This window comes from Hippocampus guttulatus, chromosome 12 (genome assembly GCF_054856545.1).
Source record: "Hippocampus guttulatus isolate MCC_2025c chromosome 12, RoL_Hgut_1.0, whole genome shotgun sequence".
Lineage (NCBI taxonomy): Eukaryota > Metazoa > Chordata > Actinopteri > Syngnathiformes > Syngnathidae > Hippocampus > Hippocampus guttulatus.
Window position 1 is genome coordinate 8527561 of NC_141272.1, and position 11311 is coordinate 8538871.

The 11311-nt window shown below is 43.5% G+C and overlaps 1 protein-coding gene across 1 annotated transcript; it reads right to left on the bottom strand.

Moving 5' to 3' along the window:
• Window positions 1–4261: 4261 nt before the first annotated feature.
• Window positions 4262–10482, bottom strand: LOC147197225 (sodium- and chloride-dependent GABA transporter 3-like). The gene is made up of 13 exons (XM_086125390.1): window positions 10280–10482; window positions 10075–10209; window positions 9024–9164; window positions 8380–8454; window positions 8170–8303; window positions 7949–8083; window positions 7776–7879; window positions 7267–7391; window positions 6305–6442; window positions 5903–6004; window positions 5482–5582; window positions 5157–5327; window positions 4262–4614 (listed from the first exon to the last, which is right to left on the bottom strand). The coding sequence occupies exons 1-10, from the start codon at window positions 10437–10439 to the stop codon at window positions 5928–5930; spliced, it is 1224 nt and encodes a 407-aa protein (XP_085981516.1). The 5' UTR covers window positions 10440–10482; the 3' UTR covers window positions 4262–4614; window positions 5157–5327; window positions 5482–5582; window positions 5903–5927.
• Between the last annotated feature and the right edge of the window lie 829 nt (window positions 10483–11311).

The following is an 11311-nucleotide window of genomic DNA, read 5'->3' on the forward strand; positions in this document are numbered from 1 at the left end:
ATGCATTAGATTCCCAATGAGAAATAAATGAGAGGGCAAGCAGGGAGATCCATGGGTGACGTGCAGAGAACTGAAACCTAACGCTACTCCTCGTTCCCCCCTCGAGTGATTTGGTACCAGAATCAAGTGTCTCCTCTCCTCGTTGGATCTTTATTATCCATCCATCCATTTTCCGAACCGCTTGATCCTCACCAGGGTCGCGGGGGGTGCTGGAGCCTATCCCAGCCATCTCCGGGCAGTAGGCGGGGGACACCCTGAAGCAGTTGCCAGCCAATCGCAGGGCACACAGAGACGAACAACCATCCACGCCCACACTCACACCTAGGGACAATTTAGAGCGACCAATGAGCCTGCCATGCACGTTTTTGGAATGTGGGAGGAAACCGGAGCAAACCCACGCAGGCCCGGGGAGAACATGCAAACTCCACACAGGGAGGCCGGAGCTGGAATCGAACCCGGTACCTCTGCACTGTGAAGCCGACGTGCTAACCACTGGACTACCGGGCCGCCTGGATCTTTATTATGAATGTCTAATTGATAACCCTGACATTTTTTGGTGCATTTGGCCGGGAATCTAACCCAGGCCTCCCTGGTGGTTTAGTGGTGGAATTCTCGCGGGAAGCCCGGGGTTCGATTACTGGCCAATACACCAAAAAAATGTCATGGTTATCAATTAGACATTCATAGCACCAGCTGTGAATGTCATTCAGTTGGTGTTGACAGTTCCATCCACGTCCGACCTTGCTCTTGTTTTGTCTTAATACTTATCTCTTTCCAACCACTTTCTCGGAAAGGTGGTTGTGTCCCTCAAGTGTCACACAGTGCACTTAACATTCTCCATTATAGATGTGAGCATACAGTATATCTTTATGAAAAGCATAATTATATCTTGGCGGCCCAGTAGTCCAGTGGTTAGCACGTCGGCTTCACAGTGCAGAGGTACCGGGTTCGATTCCAGCTCCGGCCTCCCTGTGTGGAGTTTGCATGTTCTCCCCGGGCCTGCGTGGGTCTTCTCCGGGGTGCTCCGGTTTCCTCCCACATTCCAATAAACATGCATGTCAGGCTGATTGGACGCTCTAAATTGTCCCTAGGTGTGAGTGTGGGCGTGGATGGTTGTTCGTCTCTGTGTGCCCTGCGATTGGCTGGCAACTGAATCAGGGTGTCCCCCGCCTACTGCCCGGAGATGGCTGCACCCCCCGCGACCCTAGTGAGGATCAAGCGGTTCGGAAAATGGATGGATGGATAATTATATCTTTATGAAAAGCATACATGTTCTTCGTTGCAAGCATAATCAATTGATCATTAATAATATGCAAATGTAAGATAACTGAAAACAATAAACCCTTATCACGTAAAAATGTGCAAATTGTTATATAAAAACATGATAATTATCATGTAAAAAAAGTGAAAGTTATCATGTAAAAACATAAAAATTATTATTTGTTCCACAGCAGTGGAACAATGTTGAGTTCAACTGCTGCAAATTTTAAGTTATTCGTCAAAAGCACTACAAGCAAAAACACAGCTAAATAGCATATTCAAGCACACATATTATAAACTGACACATTTGACTTAAATAAATACATTCCCTTCATTATGTATTTTACTATTTTCTTTCATTCATTCATTCATTTTCCGAACCGCTTAATCCTCACTAGGGTTGCGGGGGGTGCTGGAGCCTATCCCAGCCGTCTTCGGGCAGTAGGCGGGGGGCACCCTGAACCGGTTGCCAGCCAATCGCAGGGCACACAGAGACGAACAACCATGCGCGCTCACACTCACACCTAGGGACAATTTAGCATGTTCAATCAGCCTGCCATGCATGTTTTTGGAACGTGGGAGGAAACCGGAGTACCCGGAGAAAACCCACGCAGGCCCGGGGAGAACATGCAAACTCCACACAGGGAGGCTGGAGCTGGAATTGAACCCGGTACCTCTGCACTGTGAAGTTTCAAACTGAAGATATCACCTATAGATGTTATATGTTTAGCTTAAAACTTTGTATCATAGACAGGTCGACTTTGACTATTAGGTCTCTGTCCTGAACATCCGCTACTTAAAACAAAGAATGTATTGTGAAGCTGGAGTCCTATTCCCCCTTGAGTGATTAACAGCCCCCCAAGTGTTTTCTTTTGCGTCTCCCACCTTGGGAAAGTTCCTGAAGGCTGTCAAGTTCCCTAGAGGAGGAACTCTTGTCTCGAGATTTGTGCACAGCAGATGTGGTCTGTACTTTGTCAAAATGCCAAGATCGAACTACATTGACCTTTCTTTGTTTCAGATTTTTACAGAAGGGGAAGGACTGCCCGCCCCTAATTAATATAATATTTATGTACGTGTGACTGTAGTTGCTCGGGGCTTCCTGATGAAATCTGAGACTCACAGGAGCCCGAATCGATTCCGGTTGTGCCCTGAACGTTCAGTAAAACATCTTGCAAGAACTTCTCCATTTCGAGCCTCTGACTTTTGCACATCAACTCAGCCCGAATCAAACGAACGCGCGGAGGACCTGGGGAAGTGGAGAACGGTCAAGGGATCCCGCCGTGTCGACAACAACACGCTTCCCCCTGTTTGATCATCCTCCAACAAAACCCACACTTTTTATTAAACAGTGAATCATAAAACTGCAATATTGCCCAGAGTATATACACCCATCCATTTTCTGATCCGCTTATCTCCACAAGGGCCATAATATAACAAACAATAAAATAACACATGCCATCAGCGTTTCCAACGCTACATACCTCGCTTCAACTGTTCCTCCTGCAGTAGTGAAATGATGACAGCTACCCTAAAACACTATATACTCCTCTGCCCAACCTGACCTGTTCCGTTTGGCAAAAGAGGCGAATATTTTAAGCAAAGGTGTGTGCGTGCGCGTGGGTGTGTGCGTGTGTGTGTGTTAAATAAGAATTATGCACACACTTCAAAGGATTTTGTCATAACATTCTAAAATCTAAACTTTATCAAACAAGAATTAATTATGTCAGAGGTGGATGTAATTATGTCGGAGGTGGATGATCAGTTGCCGCATACTCTCTCGCTGACATTTTGTTTTAGTTTTTGCCTGTCAGTGACTGTGGTTCCCTCGGTAGCAGGCGACAATCTTAGCCATTTGGCAACAACCCAAGGCCAGTTGTGTTTGTTCAAAATGTACCCTTTCAAAGAAATTAATCGCATTGTTGAAAACCTACAAGTTTTTATATTGGCCATTCAGTGATGAAGTGTTTTGAGAGCAAATCTTTATGCATTGCTGACAAGCGTTCTCCAGTTGAACCTTGACTTGACAAACCAATCCATCACACCCTTCTGTCGTTTCAACCCCTTGTGCCACTTATCCTTTTTGATGATGAAAATATCGTCAAGCTTTAATTTTTGTAGTGGAACTTGCCATTTTGTCTCCAGGAGAGGTTCAGGAGGTAGGTCAGGAGACGGTCTGTCAAATATTGTACTTGACACCATGCTTTCATGGCATGCCAAATCCTCCCTCAAATGCAACCTTGGACTTCATCAGGATGAAATTGCTCTGAAAATGAATGACCTGGATGAATGACTGTTGTTTGCAATTACCAATCCATACATCAACATAGTTCTGTGTGATGCATTTTAAGAAGCTCTCGCACACCGAGCAACAGTAGCATTTATTCATTCTTTCTTTTTTTTTTGCCTTAACTATCAAGCCCCTCTTAAATGCACTTTGTTGGAAACCCTGTGGTATTTTTAGGAATGGATGGAACGGCGAGTCTGTCGCTGACAATTTGCTCGTCTACATTTGCGTCAAACATGGCACACACTACACAAAGGTCAAACTTACTCAAATCTACTAGAACACAAATTGTCACACGTGTGCGGCTGTTTTGGTCCTGTCCTGCTTTGCATTCCGACTGGAGAAAAAAATACTTGGAACTTGTGGGTCATAAATTAATCGAACCCAATGCAATGATTGCATTGTTTGGTGGACTGTATCTCCACCTCAATCCCACTTTACTCCTCAGAGGCTGCTCTTGGAGCTTTTGTTACTTTATTAGGATATGCATGACACACAGCTCATTAGTGAAAATAAGTTGTGTTTTGAGGGCCCCTCTTCCCATATTTTATAAAATGCAAGAACCCTTTTTTTGATGTACATCTGTGATCTGCATCTCCCAGTTACAAGTTATCTTAGGGGTATTTATTTTAGTGACATTGTGACATTTGACTGAATAAATAGCTTCAAGAAAAGGTATTTATCATTGTTCAAAGGCAATATGACAAACACTGGGATCTTGCTGAGTTGGTTTTACAAGTGCTGCATGTTGAGGTGCATGAAAATTATGAAAGAGTCAAAAGGGGACAAATGAAACACACACACGCACGCACACACACACACACACAATTTGAAACGGCAAATGAATGACTTACAGGTTTTGTACATGCCTGTGCGAATGATTGGTTCCCGGCGCGACATCGACCAATGACAGCACGAGTGGATTTATCCCATGAGCTGATTGGCTGCGCATCTTCACAGCCCCGCCCAGCACCTTCTTTTGTGTCTGGTCACGCTGTTGACTCTGATTGATGACTCTCATTCGCCTGCCTCTCTTTGGCATACAGTGGCACCTCGATTTACGAACGTCTCTTCATAGGAAATTTTCAAGTTACAAGACTTCTCAACAGCAAAATATTGCCTCTTGTTATGAAATAAATCTGAAGATACGAAAGGTTAAAAAATACAGTATGGGCTGCTTCTCGCAGCTCCGAGTTTCCCGAACGCAACATACTTATCGCGGTCATGGTCCCCAATAACCGTGATAAGTGAGGGATAACTATATAAACACACACAGTACTTATATGGTGGGAATCCTGTCCATTTTTATGTGAACAATATACGCTAATACCTTCATCTGAGTTCACAATTGGTGTGCTTATAACATGTTTCTCATACTTTAAATGCTCATGAATCAGAAACATTCAAGATCCTCTTCAGTGATATGTTGCATTGCTGTGTTTCTCTTTAGTGTCGGTGCCGAGTCAAAAGGCTCTGGCCGGCACAGGTGATGGAGACGCAGAAATATGCCAAAATGTTATATCCACAACCACTGAGGAAATAATTAACTTTTGGATTCATAGAAAACCTATTCCTTGTTCAAGCGCGCATTTCAGTGGTGGACTTCACCCACCTGACTGAGGGTTCTGGTGGCCGTGCTGAGCTTGTACAGCGCACAGCCTGGTACTAGCAGGGTGGAGGAGAGGGCAGACATCCAGCCCAACACGTATGCCCAGGTGGGGTACACGTACCAGCGGTTGAATTTCAGTGGCTTGTACTCAACTACAGAATATATAAAAGAGCCCTGAAAAAAGGAAAAATGCCCTTTGTATATCATCATTACTTGCACAATTTTGTATGTGTACAGACGAGGGCCAATGGAGTGCAAATCATACTTGCATTAGATGGTGCAGGTGTACCTAATAAAATTACAGCTAAAATCTGATAGTCCTACTCACCAATAAGACCAGTGGGGTCAGATAGAGCCAGCAGATTTTGAAGTAAGCATTGGGACGCTTGCCTGTTATGTCTGCTATGATTCCGTATAGCCGCTCTGCTCCTTCATGGAGAAGTATGTACAACAGCACTTAATCAGCCCAAATGGGAGTGACTATCATATTTGCCAAGCCATAAGTAATGACAAGCACAACCAGACCGACAAAAAAAATGCATGATAGGTGTTTAGTGATTCGTTTTTGGTAGCGATTCACTTTGACCATCAGGAGTTACTATCAATCATTTCAAAGTTACTGCATGACTAGCAAGTTATAACAAAACACAAAGACGTCGCATTTCAGATTAAAGCCCTGGATGAGATTTTACCAAAACACAGTGAAGCAAAAAAACAAAACAAAACAAAAGATGAACTCATCAACCTACCAAATATCCAGCCCAAGCCAAGCTTTCAAACACACAGAGAAAAAGCAGGCATGCACCATTGCAAGCATAGTAGTCGAAAATCTGGAAGACGTGCATCCCTCCCTAAGAACGACATCAGGGAAAGATATTGGATTGGATTTGTTGCTTGTGTTAGACAAGGTCATTGATTAGCCTGTTATACGAGCTGTACTCTGACTACTTCACATTTCAGAAAATTGTAATGATGTCAAGAAAAACTGTCGTAAAATATTTTCCAAAATGTGAGGAATTAATTCCCTTTCAGCTACTGTTCACCGTAGTAATAAGTGTGGTGAAAAGTTATCCAAATGCTCAGGGACTTTAAAAGAAGTGTTCTTTGACAGCACAATCAGAGTCATAGCAAGTGTAAGTCAATATTCTGACCTCTGTCATCATGAGGAGCTGTGACAAGAAACATGTCAGGCAGAAGAGCAAGAGGAAACCTTTTCGCCTGACCGACCGACGCATCACTGTGGGAAATACGTCGGTGACAGATGTCATCACCATCTCCATGCCGACAAACTGCAAAGAGAACCAAGCCGCAAGGTCACTTACGAGAATAAAATGTAATTGCGCATCCACGATAGTAGGTGGCAGTGTCGCTCTCCCTGTCAGAGTGTGCACTGGGAGTATTCGCTCTTCTGCAGAGAATTACCCACAACAATTTTATAGACGTTCTGTATAGTAGTGAGTTGGGGGGGCGTGAAATATTTTCTTTTTTTCCATTGAGACATAACAAAAATGAATGGACAAGCATTTGCTGAGTGTGAAATGCTCTGTGTGCCCTGCGATTGGCTGGCAACCGGTTCAGGGTCTCCCCCCGTCTACTGCCCGAAAACAGCTGGGATAGGCTCCAGCACCCTCCCGCGATCTTTGTGAGGATAAAGCGGATCAAAAAATGGATGGATGGATATTCAACTAAATGAAGTGACGTTGTATAATTTCTCCCTTGGCTAGCCTGTGTGTCCAGGCCTAGGAGGATAATCATGACAAAGAAGCAGATGGACCACACTTGAGGCAGCGGCATCATGGCCACCGCCTGAGGGTACGCGATGAACGCCAAGCCTGGGCCTGGAAACAACATCCACATTCACCTCCAACATTTAGTATTCACAGTGGTGCCTTGAGAGATGAGTTCAATTTGTCTCTCAAATGCTTTTCCTCGTTGAAATAAATGTAATTCATCTGTTCCAGCTTCTCCACGCAAAAAAAATAAAATTGTGTTGTTGTTGTTTTTTTTAATCAGGAAAAAAATCTAGTACCACAAATAGGTTGCTATCTGAGACATTTTTTTGTTTTCCTTTCTCTTCTTTTTCATAGCGGGCTTAAGAGGATTTCAAGTTTACCTGACTCGGCCACCTCTGTGATAGGAACACCTTGCTTGTGAGCCATGAATCCCGGGACCGAGAAGACAGCAAAGCCAGCCACCACACTGGTACAACTGTTCAGTAAACACAGCCAGAAGCAGTCCCTGCAGCACAAAGACACACTTATCTTCTGACCATCTCAGGTTCAAACTTTTGAGCCGCTATAGCTCTTTGCTACAGTGCTGCAGTGTTGTATTTACTCTTAATTAATTTATCCAAAGTAGGAGTCCCCAAGTCCGGTCTTCGAGAGCCCCTATACAGCCTGTTTTACATGTTTCCCTCCTCCAACACACCTGATTCAAATCATCAGAATTGTTGTCCGACTTCTGCAAAGGTGATTCCAATGAGCTAATGAGTTCATATACTGTGCTGTAAAAGACAGCATTTTTCTTTCACCTCTTGTGTTAGATCCCATTGGCTAGTCCAGGTTTACCGATGTGACCGTTGAATGTGTGCATTGTATTTTCTCGGTCCATTGTGACACTTACTTGTAGCAATTGTTGCTGTGGGGGTTGTAGCTGCCCAGTACAATCAGGTTGCCCCCACCAATGCTGTATGAGAAGATGACCTGCGAACCGGCATCCATCCACACCTGTTTAAAAAGACACCCGCTCATGTTTTTGCATTCCAATCCATCAGAGTGCAGGTAACACTGTTCTACTTGAGGGTCTGTGAGTCGCGACGGATCGGGCAGAAGGTAGAACTCGACTCCTTGTTTGGCTCCCGGGAGAGTGAGTCCACGGATCAAAAGAATGAGGAGCGTCACATAAGGGAACGTAGCAGTGAAATACACCACCTGTTGGAAAGTAGGGTCACAAGATTGTCAGAGCCTTTCACTCACATTGGTTTTCTTAGTAGTCGGTGAACTTTAATGGACTTTACCTTTCCAGTTGATTTGACCCCTTTCCAGATGCAGAAGTAACAAATGACCAACATTGTCAGGAGGCACAGAAGCACCTCCCACCTGATGTTGCAAATCTCCTCAATACCACCGGAGATATTCAACACTCGATGTTTACACATGGTAAAAAGAAACACACTGTATTTTATTTCATGTTGAAGATACTTATTTAGTGTATTATCTTTCTTACTCCCAGAATTCCATAGCTGCCGAGTTTCCTTTGGTGTGGTTGGTGAGGTTCCTTGTTGTAACAATGACACAATCAGCTGAAAGAATGACCGATAGTCACACTAAATCACATGCAAGTACATACACTATATACAGTATGTGCAATATATGCAATAATATTACACACATAAGGTCATTGATGGTGATTTGTCTTGCATTCAGGCAGTTTGGGTTCCAGTCCTACTCATTGACAGTGTGACTGTGAAAGTTAATCTAAGTTAAAGTTTGTCTGTCTTTCTTTATGTCCCCTGTGACTGACTGGCGACCAGTCCGGGGTGTAATCTGCCTTTTGATGGAAGCCAGCTGCGATAGGATTCAGCGTCCAGTGACCCTGCATATGTTAAGCGGTACTGGTGTAGAAAACAAATTAAAAGATGATACATACAGGAAACATTGGAAGCTATTTCCACTTAGGGGTGCACTGACACTTGTTGCAAGCAGTTAAGACATTAATGGCTGTGTGTTGACTTGTTTTGAGGGAACAGGTAAATGGCACTGTTATACAAGCTGCGCACTGACGACATTGTCGCAAAATGTCATTTCTTCGGCGTCACCCCATGAAAAGCTCCAATCAATAATGCCGCCTATGTTGTGTGCTAGACCTCACCCGTGTTCCAGTAGTTGTCGCAGGTGCTCCAGGGCAATGGAGAGATAAAGGAGAACGCCAGGTAGAAAAGAGCCCAGGCCAGAATAATAGTGTATGTCATGCAGCCGTATATCTGGGTCAGCAGCCCCCCATAGCCGATACCTGACATGCATGACATATTTGAGGTTCAAGGACTTTTTTTTTTTAGCCTCCATAAGGAGACATTTGTCTTGGAGCAAAGGACAGCTGCATACATGGATTGATATTGTCATATACATTATCGATATGTGATGCTGATGTATCGACAATGTATCATAACAGAGAACTGGGTGATGCATATCACGATGTCACTAAAATGTATTTGATGCTAATGTATTGATACTGCATCGTAAAATATAACAAAACAATTCTAACTACTTAATGTGGATGCATACATTTTTATACTATGACAAATAATGATCCAATATCGCAACATTGCTACGTGCTGCTTATGTGTCAACAGTGTCGCAAGACACAGCGAAATAACATATCACCACTTCCATATTTTAGGCTGCTGTATTGATTGATGCTGCACTGACACTTGATGATAAATCACATATTTGATGCTGATGTAATGCAATTTAGTATTTGATTCTCATCTATGGGTATTGTATTCTAACAGATCATTTTGATCATAACGCACCAAAGATATTTCGCAGCATATAACAAGATGAAACACTGTCAATGTTGAATTCTGATATATCAAAACTGAATCATAACAGATGACAAAATGATAAATCACAATATCAGTATTTTATCCCAGCATCACTCAGCCATAAAATTCTATTTAGTAACTCCCTTTTTTTGTTTTGATATCAAGAGCTCGTGCTGTGAATATTTGACTGACAACCATGGCAAAGCATTTGTTTTTATATGTGGGTTATAGTTGGTGGCTATTGATTGACTCTCATTGCACATTTCCCAAAGTATTTGGATCTCGATGAAACATTCAACTGTCCTAACCGATGAAAAAAGGTACTGATGGGTCCTTCCTGATATGCGTTTCAGAATGGCAGGCTAGCATACGACACACCTTGAGCCACTGGACAAAGCTTCTTCCAGCAAGTGATGCCACCCTCCTGAGTGTGCTGGCCCACAAAGGTCTCCAAAAGGAAGAGCGGTACACCGCACGTCACCGCAAACACCAGGTACGGCACCAGGAATGCACCTGAATGTTACACATTATTTTGTGGTACGCACAACTTCTGGAAAAAGCGCCGATCGCCACGTTTGCTTACCACCGCCATTTTTGTAGCACAAGTACGGAAACCTCCACACATTGCCCAGGCCCACAATGTTCCCGGCAACGGCCAGAAGAAACTCTACCTTACTTCCCCAGTGTCCTCTCTCGTCAACTGCATCTTGGCCAAGCTTTAAGACACGTTTTTTGTTCCACATTGCCTAAGAGCGTGACCTGAATCCTACCTTCCGTTTAGCCACTCACTCGCACTGTCTGTCCAGTTGTACTTTTAATTCCATGACACTTAATGAGCAACCGAGCAAGCAGTTAATCAGTTTTGAGTATCAGTGTAAATTATTTCCAGCACATGCAATTCATGGCCAAATTTCTCAGGACAGTGTATTAGGAATTCACAAAGATGATACTTATTAATTAATCGAGGCAGATTTTCACTTCGAGTGGAGCCAACTATTTGAGGGAATCAATTAACTTTCACAATGGGTTTCCCCTTTGTTGGGTTCCGAATTCTTTTTCTTCATCTTATCAAATGCGTGTTTATACACACACGTGTATAAACACGCATACCATGATGAGCAACCGCCAAAACAGACCCTAACATGGACGAAACAAAAACTAGATACAAGACAAGACTGAATTTGTCAAAAAAAAGAAATCACTGCCTACCTTAATGGGAGGCCTGACACAGGAAGGCAATGAGGCACTTTTGTAGCCCGTTAAGTGCAGAAAAATGATTTTCAATCCCGCTTATCATGAACAAGGTCGCGGAGGTTGCTGGAGCCTATCCCAGCTGACTTCAGGTGGAAGGCAGACTACAACCTGAACTGCTTACCAGTCAGCCGCAGGGCACATATAGAGACAAACAAACACTGTTGACGTCACCGGGTCTATGCATCTGCACCTAAAACAGGCATTATTAAAGCCACTGTAAACTGTCATAAAGCAAGCCTAACGCCAAGACTGGATCTTTTTTTTTTTTTTTTCTCTCATTGAGGCGGAATGTACAGACGTCATTTGAGACAGGAACTCTTACATAAGTGCCAATGTTCAGCCAATTACAGGGTCCTTTTAA

Coding starts and splice junctions, on each gene's coding strand:
- LOC147197225 (XM_086125390.1), bottom strand. CDS start 10,439: ATGTGGAACAAAAAACGTGTCTTAAAGCTTGGCCAAGATGCAGTTGAC. Junction 8,304..8,379: donor GGCAGCTATGGAATTCTGGG/AGTAAGAAAGAT, acceptor TTACCATGTGTA/AACATCGAGTGTTGAATATC. Junction 7,392..7,775: donor CACAGCAACAATTGCTACAA/GTAAGTGTCACA, acceptor TTTGTGCTGCAG/GGACTGCTTCTGGCTGTGTT.